The 23,632-nt window shown below is 39.2% G+C and overlaps 3 protein-coding genes and 1 non-coding gene across 7 annotated transcripts in view; 2 read left to right on the top strand and 2 right to left on the bottom strand.

The window, feature by feature from the left end:
* The window catches only part of LOC102305751 (E3 ubiquitin-protein ligase SMURF2), a 64,316-nt gene extending 59,901 nt beyond the window's left edge, over positions 1 to 4,415 (bottom strand). The window contains exon 1 of one of the 2 annotated variants that reach the window (XM_005942761.3): positions 3,958 to 4,415. In XM_005942761.3, coding sequence (XP_005942823.1) covers positions 3,958 to 4,009 — 52 coding nt within the window. In that variant the 5' untranslated portion in view covers positions 4,010 to 4,415. The remainder of the gene's footprint in view (positions 1 to 3,957) is intronic. The other variant, XM_005942760.3, reaches the window with a different exon arrangement.
* Positions 4,416 to 5,515: 1,100 nt separating this feature from the next.
* On the bottom strand, positions 5,516 to 13,700 carry LOC102305241 (importin subunit alpha-1). 3 transcript variants are annotated; one of them, XM_005942758.2, is made up of 11 exons: positions 13,596 to 13,700; positions 13,177 to 13,290; positions 12,935 to 13,075; positions 12,398 to 12,486; positions 11,613 to 11,881; positions 10,243 to 10,337; positions 9,365 to 9,628; positions 8,742 to 8,975; positions 8,269 to 8,451; positions 6,788 to 6,937; positions 5,516 to 5,791 (listed from the first exon to the last, which is right to left on the bottom strand). In XM_005942758.2, exons 2-11 carry the CDS (start codon positions 13,240 to 13,242, stop codon positions 5,702 to 5,704), a joined length of 1,581 nt encoding a protein of 526 aa, XP_005942820.1. In that variant the 5' UTR covers positions 13,243 to 13,290; positions 13,596 to 13,700; the 3' UTR covers positions 5,516 to 5,701. The 3 variants fall into 3 exon arrangements, with proteins under 3 accessions (XP_005942820.1, XP_005942821.1, XP_042084698.1); XM_005942759.2 differs by having other exon boundaries at positions 12,941 to 13,075; XM_042228764.1 differs by lacking the exon at positions 13,596 to 13,700 and adding an exon at positions 13,388 to 13,588.
* Positions 13,701 to 13,973: 273 nt separating this feature from the next.
* Positions 13,974 to 14,046, top strand: trnar-ccg. Its single transcript has one exon. It is a non-coding gene; the product is annotated as a tRNA-Arg (tRNA).
* A 1,036-nt stretch (positions 14,047 to 15,082) lies between these two features.
* On the top strand, positions 15,083 to 21,167 carry LOC102304927. The gene is made up of 5 exons (XM_005942757.2): positions 15,083 to 15,223; positions 15,837 to 16,499; positions 17,400 to 17,486; positions 18,076 to 18,267; positions 18,783 to 21,167. The coding sequence occupies exons 1-5, from the start codon at positions 15,151 to 15,153 to the stop codon at positions 18,968 to 18,970; spliced, it is 1,203 nt and encodes a 400-aa protein (XP_005942819.1). The 5' UTR covers positions 15,083 to 15,150; the 3' UTR covers positions 18,971 to 21,167.
* The last annotated feature ends 2,465 nt before the right edge of the window (positions 21,168 to 23,632 follow it).

The following is a 23,632-nucleotide window of genomic DNA, read 5'->3' as shown; positions in this document are numbered from 1 at the left end:
GGGCAGGACAACAAGCAGTAAGCTCATTCACCAAACCACTGCTTGCAGATGATATATCCGAGCAGCTTCTATTATCTATTACCACTATTTAATGGCACATCTGCTTCAATACCCATGAACGACCGATGCTGTGTCCAGCTTATTGAAAATGTTTTGACTACTCAATCATTATTTCTGATATTAATCTTGTGCTCAGAAATTGTAACTGTAAATTTGCTCTTCGTCTTCCCCACATAACAAAATCCATACTTTTACTACAGGTTTGGTCCTACAAGCGATTCTACCACTCACTTGAATTTTTTTTTTTACCTATATGTCAGTGTGATAAATCATCTCCTTCAATAATGGCATTACAGTTCAACAAGGAAAATTTCCAGAGGGAAGAGAATTTAAAAAAAAAAAAAGTGTGTAGGTTCAACAGATAAGTCTGTCGTTACAAGATTATCTCTCAATTTAGTAGAACACTTTGTGGGTAGATGATTAACACTTTCCAACCAGCAGGGTGATCATACAAAATATGCCAATATTTTCTCCCCACATTTATAAGAGTGAAAAAGTTAAAGTTAAAAGTTATCTATTTTTCTAACCCTAGAGAGAGAAACAATTAAAAAAATTTTGAAGAGGTTTTTTTTTTTCTTTCTCAGAAACAAGAATACAAAGCATTAGCTTGTTTCTCAAACTCCTCCTCAAAACTGCACATCCTTTCTGTCCACAACAGCTGACTATACGGTAATCTCTTCTTCAAAGAGAATGGATGATATCTTGAATAATGAAAAAAAAAAAATCCTATCAGCCCACTTTTAATAAATAATAGTTTGTATTATTTCTGATTTATTCATTCTCACATTTAAAATGAAACCTCACAATTGGCGCCTGTAATAAATGTAAAACTAGGTAACCTTGAGTTAAATCTATTTAGATCCTCAACAGTGCCAATAAATATAAATATAAGTCATAAATATATCTGAACCAAAAGTTAATAAAGGAGAGGTATGATCATGATCAACATGACTAAGTTCAAGTTTCCCCATAAATAAATTCACATAACTAGGATTGACAGGGCTACCCACTGAGACCCTTTGCTTCTATAGGGGGGAAAAAACAAAAACTCAAATCTGAAAAGATTCTTAGTGAGAACTATTTCTACTAACTTTATCAGCAATGCTGTTGCTAAAGTTCCCTCTTCCCTTGCATTCAAATTATAATGTAGGGCCTTCCAATTCCTGTTTATGGGGAACATTCGCATATAAACTCATGACTTCCATTGGACATAAGATTAGTATCTTTGATCTCTCACAGATATTAATTTACACAAAAAAGGAGAGCCTACTGACAACAGGAGATCATGGAACAGGCCCCCACACAACTTATATAAATCTTGGGCAATGTATAAGAGAATGGGAAAACTAGGATGTTCTTCTAACAAATATCCAAATTGACCTTTTGATATTAAAGTGCCATTTACAGCTAGAGTGTTCTTTATTTACTTCTAAACTTTCAATGTAAGATCATAACTTTAAGAACTGTAGAAGTCTGTATTACGCAACTGACTCATTACTTGAACTGCAGTATGATTCTTTGTTCTGCCTACCGCACCACCTTCACTAGCATACTGGATAACTACTGTTTCATCATTTGCAAGATTTTTTAAGAGCCTGTGGAATAAATTAGGATAGCACTTGCACCTCCTCTTTAACTAAATGACGGAAAGTTTGCAGAGAAGCATTAATATCTTGGGGAAGAAATATGTTTTTAGATTTTAACTTCTTACTCCTCTGCAGCTCGTTAATTTTATCTTCATCACTTGAGTAAACAGATTTTGAAGAGGGAGAGAATCTTTACATGAAAAGAAAGCTTTGAGTCTTAGTGCATGAAAATTCTTGACAAATTCAATCTTGGTCATAAACTATTAGTCTTTTTAGAAGGCTTAAAAGACAGACATTTGGATAACATGGTAAAAAAAAATGTGATTACCTACTTGTGGTGTTAAGTTTGTAAGGGCTAAACTTAGAATGTATATTCTCTTGCAATCCTTTAATTTAAGAGCATGTGTAAATTCTGAAATTAACAAGCTCAAGTCCAGTGAACATTTATTCAAGCCTTCCCCACCAATAGGTAAATATGTACCTTATTTATCCCTCAATCCCCTCAGGATCCTTTTTGTTCCTCCAATACTGAGATAATGCAACTCCCTCTGCTTCATACATTCTAAGTGTTACAACAAAAACTCGCAAGTCCAAAATACCTTGGGAGGCAAGTCTGAGGAGAAAAAAAAAAGTTCCTCTCACTAACCAGAAGAGGCAAGCAGGAAGAACAGCTGGGTAATTCTTTGAGTACCGATTTGTCTTTTCGGTACAACTATACCCTGTTCTGTATGAATGAGCTTGTTGTTCCCCGTAGCAAACTGCACTTAATGAGTGCAACCAATGACTCCACAGCCATAGACATGCTACAGTGCTGAACAGTGACACTAAATAAAGGTAAAAACATCTTATCACGGTCAAATAGTTTAAGTTCCCTTCTTGCCTTCAGCAGTCATGCCAGATAAAAATCAACAAATCATTTGACTGATTTTGAATGATTTTGATCAACCTAAGAATTGTGTCACGCATAAAGTAATAGGCCCCAGCTCTCAGAGATTTACAATACACCAATAAGAAACCAGAGCCAGCTATGACATACTGAAGAAATAATGCTACCTGACAGCTTTTCCAAGCTTTGGAAACAAAGGCAGCTAACTTATAAACACCGAAATTATTGAACAAGTGTTTCACTCAGTCATCATCAGCACATCAAAACACCTGGTGATTTTTAAGATTTTTCAATAAATAGAGATATTCTTACATCATTAGAAGAGCAGAACAAAGGAAAATGTAACTCATTCTCATCTTCTTCTAATTAATTCATACAGCTTGCTTTAATTCTGCCCGTTTGCAGTAACACAAGACTCAAGACTATACTTTTGTTGATAACTTTGGCTTTAACAACAACAACAAAAAAAAAATATGCCAACCACATTTCTTCAAATGTATCAAGTAACTTAATTATGTTCACCTTTCATTATAAATTCATCAGAAGTGGCATAGAGCACTACAGCCCACGTAGCCCACTGTGAAATAAACTCCAAGGGAGAAACTACTTTATCTTTTGTTCTGCCAAGCTAAGCAAACTGAACGAACTGACATAGCTTTCACCAGATAACTGCGATGAAAGACGATGAGTTCCTGTATCTACCCATGACGAAATATATCCTACAGAGGTCATCTCCCTGTTAAACCACTCGCTCTTCAGGGTAAACAAAAATAAATACCTGTGTAAACTAAAAATAAAGCGGTGTATTACACCACCTTCACCTCTTCCTCGAAATTCATCATTGCCATTAGAGACGTTAATTTGTAATATACTGTTGGCTTATTTTGCACTTGCCGTGAAGAAACACAGCAGCTATCTTTGGAAAATTAAGATAATATATGATTTTTAAAAAGGTAAGGCTGTGATGTAAGGCTTCTACTGCCAATAAAAGTATTTAAAATAACCACTTATCACAATGCTGAAGGGCTTTGAGGAAACGTGTCGATATCAAGCTTAAGTATTTAAACATAGCTAACCTTCGGGGGGGAATAATAACCACCCAATAAACACTGTTGTCAACGCTAATGTGTGCTAACGATAAAAGCTCATTCACTAGCTTCCAATATTCCTCAGTATGCTACCCCGGATTTCAATTAAAAATAAAGGAATTCAGTCAAGTCAGAACAATATTAATAATAATAATAATAATAATAATAATAATAATAATAATAATAATAAGGTAAGATATGGTTTAGCGCTTTTATAGATTACAACACAGGACAGAGTTATGCTGTACAATCAGGAGACGCTAGTTAGCATGCTGGGCTAGGAGGCTAGCTCGCTAACGTTTCCGAGCGGCGCAGGAGGGGGTTTAAATTTTCTTACCAGTCAACCGCAGCTTTACTGGGCCATTTCTCCTAACTCCTTGGTTAGACATTCCCCTTCGTGTTCCAGCTTGACGAATATTCACAAAATTGTCACCGTCTAGGTTTTTTTTCCTTCTTCTTTTTCAAAAAGACATCTCCCAAACAAATCCCTCTGCTAGCTTGGGGTTAGCTTGTAGTATCACCATAGCAAATCACGCTGACTGTGCACGCAACAAACAGGTAACATAATCACATCCCTGGAATAACACTCTCCGCGCGAACTCCTTTTCCGCAAAACAATTGCAAATAACTACATTTCCAAATGCAGATCATGCCGTGTGCCACGAGTACTGATACAAGTCAGCAGAGAGGCTCGTCCTCCATCCGGACAGGCGTCTGCTCTGCCTGGGCTGCCTGGACTCAAGTTGTTCGTGATGATGGTGAAGACAGTTCTACTGCAGGGACAGGGGAGGAAAACACGAGAGGACATCCGGTGCGAGCGTTCAAAATAAACTCACAATCAAAACAATGCTTTATAGTTTTCCAGTACCAACTACTTCCTTGTTATGAATATTATAGACCAGATTTTGCTATTAAAAAAAGAAAAAAATCGAATCTAACAGGATCACTTCACTGGGTTCAGTGCTGGGCCCTGAACTGGTCATGTTGGTTATAAACTCAGCTCTGTTTCTTAATTGTTCACCTTATTCACCGATGACAGCAAGCTTCTTATGATAGTGAGACAAGTCAGAGTTTTAAAGAAATGTTTTGATATTAGAAAACTATCATGGTTAACTGTTGTAGTAAAAGGAAGCATATTTATATATTTGGAAATAAAAAACAAACAAAACTATGATGAATAATATTGAAGGAGGGGTATAATTTTATAGCAAAGCTCATATAAAAATGCTTTTTAAAAATGCATAAAACTAATACGCCAGTATATAAAACCAAAAGATTTACTGAATCAAGAAATAATTAGACGCCTTCTAATTTTGATACACTTAAACACAAAACTAATATAAAAATATATATAATTCCACTATAATACTATAATTCCAAAAACTTTGCTTAAGGGTCGTCTGAAGTAACAAAGATATAGTGTAAACCTAAGGCGAAAAATATGCTCTAAACTCTCAAATAATGAAACCAGTTAGCTCAAAACAAGTGGTGCCACCCCACCCCAAGGTTACCTGCTGTATAGATGCATATAACCTTCCAAGTCATCACCCCAATATAAAATACAAGATACTGCAAAACTGAAATTCCATCCAGACTATAGTTACTACACTGACACACCTTGTTTTTAAACCTAACATAAGTAGAAATACAGTGTCACCTAGTGGTGGTGAAGACATACTGCCTGTTTAGCGCAACAAAACTGTGCATCTGAAATTAATCCACTAGTTTGCGCAAGCTTATTTAATAAAAATAAGTTAATATAAAATAACCATTATTATTAATGATGAATCATTATTAATTTTCTAATTAATTTTCTGTTTTATAAAAAAGCATAAGCTCATTGTTTGTTATACACACACAGGGAAACAGATGAAACATCAATCAATAAAACTCCATATGAATTAATAAATGTTTATTTACAAATGTTTTTTTTTAAAAACAAAACAACAACATGTATATTTATTTTTCTATGCTGTTAAGTACAAAGTTCAAAAGACTATAAAAATCCCCCCCCCCCAACAACAAGAACCACAATGCAACAATTACTATTTGTTTATGTTACAAAAAGATAAGTGGACATGTTAAAATTTAAAAGTGCTTTGGTCTTCGGGGATGTGGAAGGCATAGCAGTCTCCTCCAGCCTCAGGAATAACCGACTCTTCAACGTCATTCTAAAAGGCAAGTTTGAGAGAAGCATTAGACGACTAACCAAGTTATGGTAATGTTTCTGGGATGTCTCACGTACACACACTGAAGATTTTCAGACATGAGACAAATAAGATTGTTGGTTTCATCAGTCAGTTAAATTGTTGACATTTGTGATTCAGACACAACACCATTCAGAAATTAACCCTGTGCATGACTGGACAACACAGAGCAGAGCACTCTCTGCCCATGTTGCTGTTGATGACAAAGCAGCTGCTTCTTCCCTGAAGAAGCTGGTTTTAGTTTCCTCTCTCTTTTTCCATATCACAATTAGATGGTGCAATCGTAACCAAGTTATGGCAATGTGGCCTGGCCTCTCTCCAAAATATGTCCCTATATTCCATCTGCTCCTGGATGTGAACATAAATGTCTACTCCGGTAGACTCGACCAAGAAGAGTGTATTCTTTTAGCTATGAAAGGGTCTCTGTAAAGTGGTTAATATTAAAAGGCAGACTGCGTACAGACAGGCTGCACTAGAGCCAAAATCAGTGAACCTCTAAGTGTTTTTGATTAGATTTGACTGATGACTCTACACATTTTTTTTTGGTTCAGGCAAGAATTTAATTCAAAGTAAATCTAGATAATACAAAAAATAAACTGTTCACAGAAGGCGCATGAAGGGATTTTAAGGAGGGTGCTGAGTGGCAAAGGCGAACATCTCTTTGGAATTTTACAAATTATTTCTAAAAGCCTGTTTTATGTCTTTAAAAACAATTTAGACTGATGATTTATCTTTACATTTGTAAAATTAAGCAAGTTTTTAGAGATGCCCCCGTTCTAAACGAACCCACTGTGGTCTGTCAGCATCATTAATTTCAAGTTGCATACAGCTTCTTCTGAATGCTTTCATTGTCAGTGCTGAACACTGTTGCCATCAACCACTCTTCAAACCGATCTGACTGCTCCACTTTCACCTGCTATATGAGTATCTGACGGGAACCTTGTTAGGAGGAACACCTACCTCGTCAGAGAAGAATGTGTCTATAATATTAAGCGAAGACTTGTAGACTGCTTCATTGTCGTGGGACTGCAGTGCTTCAATCTTGTCCAAACCACCCAGCTCCTCAATCATTAGGCACAGTTTCTGAAGTTCTACGGTTTTTTTTGCCATCTGTGCAGAAAGGGAAACGCACGTTAGATCAAAGGTTTCCACACAGAAATGATTAACCTAACAGTTATCAGATTTTATTAGTGACCACCAACAATGTACCACTGAGACAATAACATCAGCAAATTCGGTACATCATTTTAATGTTTTCTAATCTCAGAAACTCAAGTATCCCAATTACCCAAAACTACTACACTGTTAACCTACAAAAACAAATGTCTCCTGTCAGGGGAGTGTATAAATCAACTAAATTCATGTGATTCACATTCCTCACAGAACCTGATTCCATACATTAGGTCCATTTCACTTCACTTCTTGAAATGTTGACTTTGTAATATTTCTAGAGTTCTGGCATTAAAGTTTTCCCTTTTTAAAAAAAAAATACTTGAAATTAAGTCTAACAGTTCATGTTGCAAACCTAAAAACTAAATGACAATTACAACTCCAAGATAAGGATAAAAGATTTTTTCAGGTTCCCTCATTTCTTGTTTTGAATGAGATATAGCAATGAGCCATATTAGAGGCTCAGATTAAAATAGAAAAAACTTTCAATGCTATGAAGACCATTTCTATTATTATATTTTGACTTAGTTTTTAATGTTAATTTAACACACCAATGAAACTATGAATCTGACTTTTTGTCTACACACCTACTTGGCTCAACTCAGTTTCAGTCGTTTTCCATTACAACTGAGTACCACCTAATGTGCCTGGAGTCATTATAGCAATGCAGCCTATAGTCCCATCATGTCATTTGTTTGCACAAACACAACACTACAATGTGTGTATAACTGCTGCTCGATGTATGGGTTTTGTCAGATTTGAGGATCACTGTGTTGTTTTTGTGTAGCCATTTCCCTCGTTTTTGGGTTTCGAAAAGGGTGGTTTTGATTTTTGTAAAGAAGTCACTCTCATGACTCATCGAGTGACAGCACTGATCAGCCAACGGGTGGCACGCAGTACGGTGATGTCACATTTCAGATCGCGTCAGATCACTTGGAACTAAAAAAGTACCTGGTACCAGGTAATACAACCAAATGGAAAGCCCTAAAAAACTGAGTGGAGCCGAGCTGGTAATAGAGGAAAAGGGCTGTTATATTTTAACCAAAAAAACTGCATAATTTTCTCTTTAAACATTACCTTTAATGTCTAACTGGTTGTTTTCATAAAACACTGAGTTGATTGGCTAGAGTCTAAAGAGAGACTCAGAATATGTCTGCGTTTTCAGCCAAGTTGAAATCTATTCCACACACCATTAACTCCAACATTTTGATTGGTTTCAGTTTAGAACTACCAAGCAGAAACTGCAGTTTCACTTTAGCCTTTTATTATACCTGTAAAATATTGTATATTGCATCCAGGATGACTAGAACAATCTTGCTGTCCTTGGTTATCAGCAGATTGAGCAGAGGCTCTAGCACATTGCAATGAACCAGGTAGGCCACCTGGTCCACTGTTCCACCGCTGGTATAATTGGTAACAGCCCACACTGCCTCTCTCTGCGTCTTGTAGTCTCCCTAGACAGGAAATCCATCAATTCAGTTTTTATATCAGAAAAATTATAAACAAAAATGATCAAATAAATAAATTGCTGAAGGTTACAGAAAAGTTGGGGGAAGATTCAATGACTATACTGATCAGGTTTTAATTAGCTACAGAGAAGTCGGTGTTTATAGCAGATCTATAAATAAAGCTCTATTTTATTTATTTCCTCCTTTGTTTTAAACACTGACGAGTTTAATATAAATGTATTTAATAATAAGGACACATGTAACAAGTCTGCTCTAATTTCTGGTAGCACTCTGACCTGCTGGAGGATCTCCACCAGGATGGGGATCAGGCCTGCATTTATAACTTCCTGAATCTGGTTGTCCTTGCCGGCGGTGATGTTGGACACTGTCCATGCAGCTTCTTTCTGGATGTTTGGCTTTGGGTGGCGCAGAAGGCTGGGAAACAATGCCAGAGAACCTGCATTCAGCACACACTGGGTCTGCTCATCTGTCCCAGTCACAATGTTGCCAAGTGAGCGCAGGGCTGGAGTCTGTGAGGTAGAGCAAGAGCAAGCTGATTATTTTAAGCACTCTCAATTTAGAAAGTATACGGAATACAATCACACACATCTGACCTGCATGTAATATAAATAAAACAGATTATATATAATAAAAAAGTAATGAAGAAAGAACCAAAGAGAATATTTCTATCTTTGTGTTCAGCATTGATTAGATGGAAGAAAGTGACTCAAGAGGCCATAGTGTATAACTTCAGCCCCTGTTGTGAATTCTGGATATGCTGTTTTACCACCAACAGCTACAAACTTAACAGGACACCAAGCCTCTATCAGTCTCTATCATAGCATCTGAAATTAGTGGGAATGTTTGATAACTAAACAAATACAACAGTCAGAGTTTAATAAATTGCACTGCCACATACCACAATACTGATCTCCCCACAGGCGAGTAGCTGCACCAGACGGGGCACCAGGCCAGCCTGCACCACCACCTCTATCCTCTCATTGGTGTGATCGGTCAGGTAGGACACAGCCCAACAGGTGTCCGTCAACACCTCCTTGTCATCGTGATGCAGGAGGCGCACAAGGGCTGGAAGGAGCTCCAGCACCGCCTCCAAAGGAGGTGGGGGGTTCTTGTTCCGACACAGGTTGGATATGGTCCAGGTGATATTGCGCAGGTAGGCGGGCTGGTATAGTGGGTTTAGATTCAAGTGTTATTTTATAACAATGATCACAAATGTGATTATTAGTGAATTACTATAATGACATTAAATAGGTAAGTAACTCTTTTCGAGAGTCTTCAAACTGTACAAGCTTAGTGCCTTAAACAACATGACCTCATAGTTAACAACACACCCAAAAATAAAAAACTTGAACTAAAAAAAACTTTTAGTAACACCTGCAAAAATAAAATGAGAGCAGCTCAGAGGGAACGTGTGCACTATGGATTACCCCAGTAAACAACTGCCTAATTTGCTCAAATCAAACCAGTGACCTCACTACTGCCAGCTAAAGGTGTGCATTACCTGTTGAACAGGAATAAAAAATTCACAGCTCATGCTGAGGCCTCATTGACACATTTTAAGGGGTAAATATCAATCTACTTAAGCTTCATTTTTGGATTGGTCTTTAATTACATATTTAATTGTTTATAGAATGCCAGAAAATTGATGGTTTTGTATTTTGATATAAGGTATAAAAGCTGTTTGTTTCAACTTGTTCAGGTTTTTGATGTATTTATCGTGAGATAATTTAATACAAATGTCTGTTAAAGGCACAATAATATTTGATAGAAACTCACAGGAAATACAGACAGGTCAGGGGCTGACAGCAAAGCCAGGAGTGAATGGACACCACCATGTGAGATCACTAGGTCTCTGGAACTGGGCCCATCACCTAAATATAGAGGAAAAAAATCTTTAGAGTAATCAGAAAAAGGGCACATAAAGGCAGATACTTTGAAAGTACACAAGGTTAGCAAAACTAAAATTTCAGACTTCTAGTTTTTAGCTTAATCATCTTTGGAAAATGGACCCAATGTGGGACTCAGCAACAACGCACTTTTTACTGTATACTAGTGGTGCAACGGATCAAAAATCTCACGGTTCGGATCGGATCGCGGTTTTAAGTCACGGATCGGATCCATTTTTGGATCAGCAAAAAAAGAAAAAAGACAAAATTTAACATTTACTTATTCACTTATTGAAGTATTTTTTGCCTGTTAAAAACATTCAACTCTAGACTCATTCCACGCAATTATTAAAAAAAAAAAAATTATGGTTCAATATAAGGCAGTATAGGACTTTGTATCTACCACTCAATTCAATTTTATTTATAAAGCGCCAAATCACAAAAACAGTTGCCTCAAGGTGCCCTATATTGTAAGGTAGACCCTACAATAATACATACCGCTCATTATATCGCACTCCTCTGTGATATAATGAGCTGTCACGGTCACGTAGCTTTCCGTTGCCCTGGAGGTCCACCCATTTGTAGTAGTTAGGGCAACAGAAGATGCCTGGGACAGTTCAGCCACAACTTAAATCTTTTCCTGCTCATACATGCTTGGAACGATCTTGTCACACTAAAGTGGACGTGAATGGGATATCATAGCGTGGCTCAAGCACGTTCATCATAGTTTAAACCCCTTGTTTTGCACAACGGAATACGGCCTCCCGTCTGCAGCTAAACACCCCAATAGCTTTTGTAATAGCTTTAGCCCGGTCGGACTGGGCAGCAAAGGGCTGCTTAAATACCGAAAACGCCTCTGCTCCTCCACTTGGACTGCTAGCGCTGGCCATAACAATTGCTTGACAGACCCACCACGCGCACCATGCACATACTTTTTTTTCCCCTTCTTTTTCGAATCTTCGGATCACGTGCGTGCCGAACCGTGGAGTGGGATCGGTTCGGATTATGGATCAACCGTGATCCGTTGCACAAGTACTGTATACATACAGAAATGCACTTTAAAGCCTTTAATATCACAGGCTAAATGGAACTCCAGATGAACTAAAGTGGGCACAATTGTCCACAATAATCTACAATGCATCCTAAAATCAAAACTATCAGAGCATACACCCGGAACAGTGTAGGATGTAGTAATGCACAGAAGTACATAAAATAACATCAAATCCAAAGAAAGAGGTTGAGTTTTGTGAGCCACAGTACCTGCAATGTTACCCAGAGCCCAAATGGCCTGTTCGCTGATGTGCTGATGGGGCGATGTCACCAGGCTGATGAAAGCTGGAATGGCCCCTCCATCTATTACAGCAGAAGTCTGGTCTGAAGTACCTGAGGCAATATTAGTCAGGGCCCAAGCTGCCTCAAATTGGATGGGGGGGCATTCAGACAACGCCAGAAAACTAACAAACGTTGGGATGAGTCCAGCAGCAATGATGCTGTCAATGGGTGGCTGTTTTTCCCTGGAAAGTAGCCTTCTGTGAATCAGAAAAACACAGTTGGATCGTTGTTAAAATTGAAGTAACTTAAAAGTAAAGGAAAATCTATTTTCAAACTGTTTAATATCATTAATATAGTAATACCAGTGATATAACTACAGGCAGATAGATAGAGAGTGTTACAGAAACAGGACAAAGAATAATAATAGTACAGTGTACAACAAATAAACAAAGTTAAAGTGCCACAGGCCCATAGTGAGTCCCTTTTACTGGGAGAAAGCGCAAACATTTCATATATATACGACACCGATTTAAAAAAAATTATTACAAATTAGGTTAAGTTTAAAAAAGTTAAAAAAAACTGAGTGTGCAGAGTAGTGCAAATTGCACTGATTTAAAAAATATGTACACTATAATACACTACAAAAGCACAAGTGCCTCATTACGCAACCTTTTTTTTTCTTCCAGCCTGAGGTTGTCACTGAGCAACTGTCTCACACATTCACACCCACACACAGTCAATTAACCCAGCATTACAAGTATTATAAGTATTACCTGGCTGCCTGCGTTGCCTGCAGCTTATGATCTAAATTCTCGCTGTTTACACCTCCGACAATTTCCTCTACAGTCCAGTGATGAGGAGGCTATGAAAACAGAAAGAGAAATGAAAGGGGATTACTGCCAATAAAACCAGAGCAACGAAAAATAACACATTTAGAGGAACTTGCTTTGAATGTTTTTAGGTCATGGTAACTCAATCGGGGCAACATATCTCAATTATAAATAGACATTTTATAAATTATCTGAGATACATTTTTTTTAAAAGTCAACAGTCTGTTATCACCAGACAGACACCTGCTCCAAGATTTAGTGACCTTTGGATAATGCTTGAAAATTGAGCAGGCTTAGCTTTTGTTCTTCCTGTGTGCACGCTCAGCAGAGGTGTTCCTTTGGAAGCTGTTACATCCTGTTTATAACGAGTAAACTTCTCGAACATTCCAATGTTTCAAACAAGTTAAGCAGCTGTGGTTATATCAGGTGGGTCACCTTTACTCTCACAGCCAAACCAAACACAGAGAACCTGCTGATTACCCTTACGTTGGGGTCTTGCTCTTGCAGAGGGGACGTTGGCTCGTCCAGAAGGCTGTGGACGTTTCTCCTCTTGAGGATGTGGTCATCCTTCTTGGCTCTTCGCAGCTCCACATTGACTTCCGCTCTTCTGCGCCTCAGCTCCTGATTATACCGACACACAAATAAAAGATATACCACAGCATTCAGCGCATTTGGGATACCGAATTAACTCTCTGACGTTTACTGCTAGGTTCAGAGCTTACATTAGCATCTTTTCCTTTATTTTTGAACTGGTTGAGTCTCGCTCCGTTGTCCGTGCCCGCTGACATTCCTGACCGTTGAGCAACACAATCGATTCCACTAAAATCAGACGCTACCTGTAATAATTTCACAACGACAAAAAATAAGCGGCAGCAGCCACGGTTGCTTTTAGTCTCAGGTGTCAACTAGTAAGCAGGCGCTGAGCTAGCTAACCAGGCGGTTGTCTTGAAGCCAAGCCGGTTATCTAACACCATGTGGCCCTTCAGATACAGGGTCTGTGTAATAATCTAAAAACCCGCTGAAACTCAGAAAACAAAGGTTATACACTGTATTAGCAATTACAAAAGCTCAATAGCAATTTCAATTAGAGAAAAAACAAATAAATGCACTATTAGCCACATAGCATGTACAACGTGCTTACCGTTCAGATTTCTTGTATTCTTTTAATATATGCACGACGTCATGTAACGACGTTCCAATTTTTCTGATTTTTAATTGGCCAGTTGGATTTTTTAGCACCGCCTCATTGGTCACGTTTAAGGAAAAGAAGCATCAAATATGTTGTCAAAGGCAACCGCTGTCAGTATCGCGAGAAAACCTGTTAACGTTTCTGTGCGTTAGCTTGTTCTTCGTGTGCTAAATGCTATTGCTGGGTTGTAAATGTTTTCATTGCGAATTATTCCTCTTTTAAATAAAAAATATATATAATCTTTACTATTAAGTAAATGAGTAATATCACTGACTACATATTCGATTTTCTATTTTCATGACTGAATTTTCCACACCTGTGCTACGTAATGACCCAGTGGCCTAATGGATAAGGCATCAGCCTCCGGAGCTGGGGATTGTGGGTTCGAGTCCCATCTGGGTCGTATTTAACTTCCTTTTCGGGGTTCTGCTGTGAGCTCTTTCACAGACTCAGAAACAAGAATATTGGAACATTGGAACATCCGGTTGTACATTGTGTGATAATACTAACGAGATGAAATTTTTTTTTTTACAGTCATTGGGTTGAACATATGACTAGAGATGAATCCGGTAACAAGCTGTTTTCAACATTTTATGGTTTGTGCCTTGTTCATAAACCCATTCAATTGATCTGCACAGTTATATTTAATATATATAAAATGTAAAAAAAAATTGAAAAGAACAAAAACCTCTCTATAGGTAACATACAGCAGATCTATGAAAAAAGGCCTCAGAGAACTTGTACCACAATATTATGGCCATCTAAACTGTCTGTAGCACAGCCACGGCCATCCTGGAGACAAAGGAGCAGTAAACCACCGTCTTATGCGACAGAGCAACAGAAATAGCAGCAGCTAACAGCTCTGTAAATATATTTGAATAACACAAAGTCATAAATATACATTCAAAATAGGTTATTTGCTTATATCCTGTTGACTACAGCCTATTTAACAATATAAACCAATATATCAGACATTAAAAAACACATCTGCCACCACTGTTTTCAGATGTCTCTATTTCTGCTCAGCAGAGGGCAGTGAATACACATGGATCAGTCAGATCTAAAAAACTGTATTTAAATTAAGTGAGGAAGGATGTTAACTTAGAAAGTCTTATTAGCTCTTGTTCCTATTTAGTACCTATTTAATAGAACTAGGTTAATTATTATTAAATAACTAAAAAGCAGAGTAATGTAACTTCAAACAGTCAACTGGAAACCACATCCCAGGAAAAGTTTCACTTTGAATAAAAACTGACTTTGTGTGAAGCAGACAATACGCACACAGTGTCACAGTTTCCCTCACAGGCTGTAAACAACACTGCGGGCCTATTCAGAATCCGTGCATGAATGAAAGGAGTGTCACGTCCAAGTGTTTATTTTCTGTGTTTGGGACGTCCCACCACCTCCCTTTTCCATCCCATCTCCTTCCTGAGAGCTCCTATAAAAATCCCAGGAATCCCAACTGTGTAGCAGACCCCTGAAAGTGTGTCCACAGTGAGCTTGAAGGATGGCAGGGATTACTTTGACGCTTTTGTTTGTGGTGTTTCCTCTTTACAACACAGAGGAGCATGTCGTTAATGGTGAGTGGATTATTTTTATTAATCTTTTTTGAACGCTGTGTTCAGTGACATTAGTATCATTCATAAATAGCCTAAATATCTGTTATTACATGCAATTACAGATATACAATAGGCTTTAGATGGAGAGTGACTTGACTTCATGTTGTACCTTTTTTAGGTTTAACCCTGTAACATTAAGTGCATCATATTTGATAGATGAATTTCTGATACCCTTACATCACCAGTGTGATGTTTTTAACCCTAACCCTCTTATGTGTTTTTGTTTTGCTGAGCAATAAATTGCACAAAAATGGCAGATGTAGCAAAGAATTATACAAATTAAGACTCACATATGCAAATTCATATTTATTTATGTATTTTTATTTATCATAAGGTTCAATAAACACTCCAGTATTTTTCAAAAATTACAAATCTGTAATTATTTCAGGCATAACAGGGATAATATAGCATAATATTGTTTGTACTCTATTGATAATAGAGTAATGAGTAAGAATTCATCCAGGTTTCAAGGAAGGTCCACAATGGGTCAATTACACAAAATTCACCCATTGTTGTAGATCTCTTTTTGCCAAACTGTGCAACTAAATGGAAGCTTTGTTTCTTTCGACTGCAGGTCTGTACACGCTGATAGAAAAGGGTCAGAGCAGCTTTGTGGATCCAGCTCTGAGCAATCAGAGCAGACTGGTGGTTAAAGAGCCCAACCTGCCCATCAACGAACTCCTAGAGAAGAGCAGCAAGAGCAGCGAGTCCAAGTTCAGCCTCCATCCTCTTCCTTCTGCTGTGTGGCCCAAGCACACTGACCTGGCCCACATCCCCCACCACCACAGTCCCCACAGCAAGAGCAAAAAGGGCCCAAAGAGTGACCGTTCGGAGGAGCACAACAGTGAGAAAGCCAGAGGAGAAGTTGCTGGTCTGCATCCCAAAACCCAGGTCACTGCAGCTGCAGGTGCTTCCACCAACCGCACAGTACAGAAACCCAGTCAGGACGCTCAGTCCAACATCAGTCCTCCTCAACACGGCGAGCCAGAGGGACACCCCAACTCCAGACCCAGAGCACCGCCGCAGACCCAACCTCAGGCTCAGCCACAACAACCAGCTGCTCCCCCGCGCAAAGATCCCCCCAACCGACGCATGGACCCAGAGGAGAACCGGCCAGGGAAGTCCATTCTCTATCAGTCTGGCATCAGTGCAGCGACTCGGAACAACAGCCGCCCGCCGGTGATCTTTAACCGGCGCTCCTCCAGCCTGCTTTATCAGTTTGACATCATGCGGCGAGGTATGGGAGGATTTTTGTTTTGTTTCCTGACCTCAAAATGTGACCTGTGCATAATTACAGAGCTGTCCAGATATCTTTTGATGGGATCTTTGAACCTTACTCCCTCCTGGGAGTATAGATTTTAAATTATTAAACTTGAATAAGACTGTAGCCAGATGGGAACATCTTTGATCTTTAATATTACAATATTTCTCACTCGTAACCATCTGCAGCCTCTGGCCTTTAAACAATATATATTACATGAGTGCAAATTATCAAAACAATAAAAACATTTGTTACAGAATGAAAAAGAGCTGCTTTGTGATGGTATTTTTATTAGTGTAGTGTCATTAATGGAAAGTTGACATTTGATCACAAGAAAAGGCCCAAACTCAATTTTATTATAAACTTATAGTGGCAAAAAGTGGATCCTGCTGAGTTTAAATTTACACTGCTGTTTTCTTTCCTGTGCTTTAAATATCACTTTAATTGTCACTTTGAAAAGTCCAATCTGTTGCTGTGCCAGTATATATGTCATGCATGCTGACGCAGGTCACAGAGTTCACACAGAGGGTTGTGATGAGAGCGGTGGCTTTGTCTTTTCCTCTAGTAGCTAATTAAAGTCTCCTGCCACTAATTATAACCGCTTCCCTCAATTCTGGCTGTCAATGCGTCCCCTGTGTGCAGTCCAGTCGTGGTTATAATGAAACTAATGCAAAGCAAGAGGGAAAGCTCTGATTTTGTAGTTAAGGTTAAAAAATGTACCACCAGCGTGATCCCGAGACACGGTCCACCTCCTCCAGGCCCCTGCCGAGGAATGTGACGCCTCGGTTTCGTAATGACAGCCTCGTCTTTTCTAATGATGCTGGAATGAGAGTCAGTCATTCCCTGACTCGCTGTGTTTGTCCTACTTCCCCACAGAGTCCGACTTCACACATGACGCCGTCTGTGTGAGCGAGTGCAGGAAGGAGAAGGACGAGAAGGAGCATTACTGCTACAGTGAATTTGGTATGTGTCTAATGTGAGACAAAGACGGACTGGTTTTCAGTGCTGGTCTTCTTTATCACACACACACAAAATCACATTAACATGTTAGTCCTCTGGACTGTTGTTCCACCATCAAGTAAAGGCAGGGATTTATTCTGAGAATATCTCCAAAGTTGGTAAAGTTTGGATGGCTAATTTGCACAAGCTAGAGCAAAAGTACTTCAATTTAATTTTTGGAGTTAACTCTCCTTTTTAAATGTACGCATTAACAGCTGAATATCTATCTGTGCCTTTAAAGTTTTGATAATAAAGAAATGTATACATGCAACAGCTGGATAATGAAACTATGACCTTTGAGACTAGATCTAGTTTCAAGGAAATGCATTATTCACACGCATGGTTATGTTTGATCACTTAGACACCAAGGAGTTTAGCCTGAAGACCAACAGTTTTTATATTAGATGAACAAAACAGAGTGCTTTAGGGGTGCTGGCAGCTGGATTTTCACCTCATAAAAGCATCAAAAATATTGCTTCACCTTCAAAGCCTGAGTTATGATGATATAAAAATCTGATATTTTAAGATCTGATCATGTTTTTCTCTAACATAGCTGTCAATGGGATTGTCCATGACATCGACGTGTTGCGCAGAGGAATCCGGCTCATTACGCTGATGGTCAGCAGTGATGGCTTCTACAAGATGAGCCGTCTGTACATGACCCCTGACAGCTTTTTCTTCAAAGTGCGCCTTCTGGTCCTGGACACCTACAAGTGTAGCAAGCCATGCCCTGACATCAAACTAGGTAGGTGTTGCAGTGTAGCTCCTTAGCTCTAAAGAACAAAAAACTTGCTTCATCAGAGATAAACAGTCAACTGTCTGAATCCTTGCAAAGCATTACTGTGCCGGTTGAGCTCTCCTGAACGAGAATAATAGCGGTGTACCTTTTAATTATGTTCATTTGTTGTTGGTTATGCAGTGTAGTTAATTGAATGATAAATATCATTTAATATTTACTCATATTTATAGTGTCTTCTAGCTGTTAAGTTCTTTGTTCATGAGTAATCAAGAGATGAGATTAAAGTAACAAATCGTGGGAAGTACAGAGTTTGATAATTGATATTTTACACGAATGCAACTCTTGAGACCCATAAATTAAAAACCATGTGACAACTTAAGACCAAAGCGTCACTTTGTGGGATGTGGGAATTCCTTTTCCCTGAGATCAGCAGAACGTGTTTAGTGCAAACACAAAAATTGTTTGACTTTGCACTTTTTCCCCCCTCCGTCACTTCAACGTTCACTCTCTTTCTTCCCAAGGGACCAGATACATCATAATGGGTCAGATCTACCACCGAAGACGCCACCTCCCTTCTGAACTCCTGAACCTGCTGGGTGGTAAACTGAAGCCCGGGGACGGCATCCTGAGAAGCAACAGCTACATCAAGAGATACAACAAGCGGCGACACCAGAAAGCTCTGGAGGCCACGCGCTCCAGGTGTAGGTGAACCAGAGATAAGACTATCGCCCCTCGCTGCAGGGGAAGAGACACTGCAGCAGACGTGAACTGATCTCACGTAGACAGAAGACGTGGCGAAAGCATCGACGGAGTTTCATATGGACTGCTCTGATGCTAGCAAAAGACTGGATCATCTCCTTTTTACCGATCTTTGAAAATCCACAGTTGCTGGCTTGTGATCTTTTTTTTTCTTTCTTTCTTTTTACAGAAAACACAAGCAGCTACAATTAAATGGGTTTTATGATGTTTTTTCCATGAGGCAAATGTTATTTTGTCAACATACAAACTCTTCATCCATTCATGGCTGGTTCATGAAATCCTTGCATTAACAAGGCATTGCATGTTAAAGGGAAATTTGGCTCATCTTTAGTTTACATATTACCGAGTGGGAATATTTTTATGGAAGAGTAATGCTTTTACTTGAGAAAAGGGTTTTCTGAATAAACATTTGAATAGTAAATCATAACCTTCAACCCTACAATATCAGGATATTTGATTTTTGTCTTTAAAAAATCATTCTCATAGTACTTGGGGACATTTTGCATTTCTTTTCTCCCCCCAAAGAAATTCTTTCTTTAAATTCTCTAGATGATATGGTTAGGATCCAAACATTAAGGCATTTAGGGTACACAGACCACAGGATGTTACAGAGATAATTATCTCAGCTTTCCTGTAAAACTTTACATAAAAAGCAGAGAAAGCTCCTCATTCCTTCAATTTAATGAGTGCAGCAATGTTCCCCCTACATAGTTTCCTCCAGTCATACTTTGGTTTGGTCTTTGAGAAATATACATGGTATTGCTAGATGAACTGTGGAATATGCTGTTAATTTAACAAAAACAAAACGTTTTTTTCCCTTTAATTAAAAGTTTGCTCTGTATTTCCACAATAACCTAACAACACAAAGACATGGAGCAAATCTGGTTAAACTGAAACACTTCTACGCACGACTGTTCCAAAATTACTCCAAATCCTTTCCCCCTGTAATTAACAGTTTCTATAACCTTTTGAAGACTTATAACATGTAAATCTTGCTTTAATTAGCCAATGGATGCAAAATATTGTATGGCATTGGACTGTGTTGGTTTGCAACACTCAGTCCTGTGCATGGCGTCACTGTGGGTTAATAATGGCAAGCAGGAAATGCAATATTAAAAGGAAGGGAATTGGGGGCCTTAAAAGCAGCACCAAACCTTCAGTGGAGGAGGAAGAGGAGGGGGAAAAAAAGACAAAAAGTGAGCAGAGATTTTGCATGTCACAAGAGTGGCTTACTTCTTTTAGTTTAATTATATATTTCATGATGATGTCTGGCTAGGTCGACTGGGACATCAAAAGGAGTCTTGCTGAATGAGGAGGAGGAGGTACGCTGTTGTTGGGAGTACGCCATAAATCTAATCGCGGGAATCTGATCCTCCGCACACCTGGACACACGACTGAAAGAAGTGCCTCCGTCACAGCTCCTTTTTGGAGTGCCTATTGCTTTCCTCTCTTGCAAACAAACACATACTCCTCTTGGACGGTGAGCATTCAAAGTATGTCGGCAGGATCAGAGGAAACGTGAGGTGGGGAGCAAAGAGGAGGAGGAGGAGGAATACAGACAGTTGTGTAAAATAATGCAGGGAGAGAAGTGAAATTGTAGAGACCGTGTTCTTGCGTCTGTCTTTCTTATTTAATAAAAAATCCCAGGCTCAACTGTAGTACGACCCTGAGCTCATGCTTCTTATGAGAGGGAAAAGATTTGCACTGAACGCTTACTTTGCTTTACTAAACATGAACTCAATAAAAGTGTGTATTTGTTTTGTACTGTGGCCCTGCGAAGAATTTATTTATCTTTAAACCAACACCCCCTGGCTCGTTCAGTCACACGTACACTACCAACAGTGATCCTTATTGTCATTCCCACTGAGAGCCGGACAAGGAGTCACCAACCTAATTAGAGTTTAGCAACCAAAGGTCTCGGCCTGGCCTCCACGAAGAGAGAGACTGACTTGGGAACTTGGATGTTGATCCAGGCAGCGCTGAGCCTCTTTTCTCCCTCTCTGCATGTATGTCAGCCCAGGTCAGTTCCCAGGCTCGATGAAGCCCCTATCTGGGATCAGCGCTGGAGGGAACAGATGCATACGGGCAGGAAACAGGAGCCTGCTGCACATTGTTGCTACTATCACAGCGGGAGCACATTCCTCATGACAGAGGATGTAAAGGAGGGGGAGGGGAGAAAAAAGGGAGGGGAGGTTGGGTGAAAATATCTATGAGCTGCTTCCTGTGTGAACGCCCCTCACAACCAACTTCGGGCTTGTGGTCATCTGCGTCCATTTGAATCTCTGGATCCATTTAGTGGTGAGTGGAGAGTTAAAGAGTCGGGGGTGGGTTGTGGAGAGGGGTGTGTGAGAAAAGTGAAAGATCAAAGCAGGAGGTGGCTGGATGTGTCATCTTGGTAATTTCATCACAGGAATAGATGGTGTGTCTCAGCGCAGGGGTCATGACCTTGTCCCTCATGCTTGCCTTGAGCATGCAGCTAACAATTTAAGCTGAAAGCTGAACTTCATATTTGGAGTCAGATCAGCTCACCAAGGGGCCTCAGAGGAACAATTAGCTGTGGCTCCTGCAGAGACCCCTGTTTCAGTTGCTTCAGACTGCCTCTCATCTAACCTCTCTATAAAACAGTTCCCAACAAGACAAGTGTTTCTCATCATGTCAATTCAAATTACCATGGGTCACTGGGAGTAATTTACCCCAGTTTGCCCAGTTAATAAACCAGTATTGTTTTAATGCAAAAACAATGTAGATACAGATATCGAAAGTAATGTTAATATGTAATTTCCAAGTAATAAAGTAGCAAGAAGTCAGTGAATTTGTGTTGCGGTGTACCCCAAGGTTCTATTCTTGGTCCTGTTTGGTTTACTGCGTGCATGCTTCCTTCTCAGGAAACGATGATATTCCCTTTGCATCTTTTTTTTTTTTTAATTGAATGCATTATTAGAGAAAACATGATAAGAGGGGGGAAGAGATGGAATATGCATCTTAGTTAAGCTATGTAAAATAGATAAAATGTTGCAAATGTATAAATTCTTAATAACTGAGCTTCCAGATTGGAAATTAGATTTCTCCAAAGGGTGGCTTGGCTCAGCTTAAGGGTGAGAAGTTCAGTCATTGACGAGGGACTCAGAGTAGATAAATGCTACTCCTCCACATTGAAACGAGCCAGTAGAAGTCATTTGGGGATCTGATAAGGATGCCTCCTGGATGTCTCCTGGGTGTAGTGTTCCGGGCAGATCCTGCTAAAGGCCTCAGAGTAGACACAGGACATGCTGGAGAGATTATGTCTCTCGGATGGCCTAGGAACACCTCGGTGTTCCCCAGGTTGAGCTGGAGGAGGTGCCTTGCATTCACCTGTCACCCGTTATATAAGGACTGCACTCACCTACAGCTCACTCTTTCTTCACTCCCACATGGGTTGGCAGCTGAGGAGAGTTTCTGTTGAGTTTCCCGAGTTCATGTATTAATTTGAGTTACTGAATGACTTAAGTCATACTTTATTTCCTTTCAGAGTTAACAGTCCATGTGTGTCTTTCCTTTATACGCATTATTCAAATAAAACGAGAAACCTACAAGTAATTGCTGACTGTTCATTCTCATCCTGACCGGATAAGCCATGAGGGTAACAACCTCCAACCCCCTCTGAACCTTCCTCCAGAACAGTTGTTTTATTAAAAGCTATGAGCAGATTTATTTTAAAACATGGACCCCGGCCCAGCGTAGATGTGATTACCGTTTGGAGATGCTCCAGATCCTGAACTAAGAATTTTTGGAGGGATTCTTTCCATTGTGAGATTTGAAAAAAATGGCCATTTTTACTCAAATGGTTACAAATTCAAAGAAGAAAAAATGTGAGAGATCATCCTGTTGTTCGTTCATGCACAGTGGTCGAGCATTTCTTTTGTGCTGAAAATTGGCTGTTTATATTTCATGCTTAATTGGAGACTATGCATGCTGTTATTTCATCTCATTGGCTGTGGTTTTCTCTTTAAAAGTGTCAGTAAAACATCCCTGGACTGCTTACAGTTCTGCTCTTGATCATTAAGTTATCAATATGGTCATGTCTCACTGATTCAAAGGGAAGGGACGCTTCTTGTATGGACTTAAAATGTTATATTTATATGCAGTAACCTATTTCAAAATTATTATCATACCTGCCTGAATTGCTGTTTGGGGTTTAAAGTTAGAATTAACTTTAGATTAACGTAAGGGTTCGATAGTTAAACATGGTGGCTAAAATTAGGTTAAGATTTTGGTGTACACTTTACGTGTACACTTATCAGCTCTCTTATTAGGTACAACCTGCTAGAACTGTATTTAATTGCTTTCTCTTTCAGAACTGCTTTCGTTCTTCAAATTCACTAAGGAGAGGAAACATGGCTCAAAGATTTTTGTCCATGTTGACACAACAGCATCAAACAGTTGCAGCTCCAGGGTGGGAATTGTCCATTCCACCATATCCCAAAAGCTCTATTGGGTTGAAATCTGATGACTGTGGAGACGGTATAATTACAGTGAACTTACTGTCATGTTGAAGAAACACGTTTGAAAAGACTTGTTATTTGAGACGTGGCGTTATGCTTTTGTAAGCAGGCATCAGAAGAATACACTGTTA

This window comes from Haplochromis burtoni, unplaced genomic scaffold (assembly GCF_018398535.1).
Source record: "Haplochromis burtoni strain Fernald_Lab_line unplaced genomic scaffold, NCSU_Asbu1 Contig_348, whole genome shotgun sequence".
NCBI classification, from domain to species: domain Eukaryota; kingdom Metazoa; phylum Chordata; class Actinopteri; order Cichliformes; family Cichlidae; genus Haplochromis; species Haplochromis burtoni.
The sequence above is the reverse complement of the archived record's forward strand: the minus strand, read 5'-3'. Positions and strand labels throughout refer to the sequence as shown.

What these genes read in the sequence shown, in the direction of transcription:
- LOC102305241 (XM_005942758.2), bottom strand. Translation starts at nt 13,242, where the DNA reads ATGTCAGCGGGCACGGACAACGGAGCGAGACTCAACCAGTTCAAAAAT. An exon ending in AGCAAGACCCCAACGTAAGG is followed by an intron (nt 12,487 to 12,934) that starts GTAATCAGCAGG and finishes CTGTTTTCATAG; the next exon opens with CCTCCTCATCACTGGACTGT. An exon ending in CAATATACAATATTTTACAG is followed by an intron (nt 6,938 to 8,268) that starts GTATAATAAAAG and finishes CTTTCTGCACAG; the next exon opens with ATGGCAAAAAAAACCGTAGA.
- LOC102304927 (XM_005942757.2), top strand. Translation starts at nt 15,151, where the DNA reads ATGGCAGGGATTACTTTGACGCTTTTGTTTGTGGTGTTTCCTCTTTAC. An exon ending in GTTTGACATCATGCGGCGAG is followed by an intron (nt 16,500 to 17,399) that starts GTATGGGAGGAT and finishes ACTTCCCCACAG; the next exon opens with AGTCCGACTTCACACATGAC. An exon ending in ATGCCCTGACATCAAACTAG is followed by an intron (nt 18,268 to 18,782) that starts GTAGGTGTTGCA and finishes TTTCTTCCCAAG; the next exon opens with GGACCAGATACATCATAATG.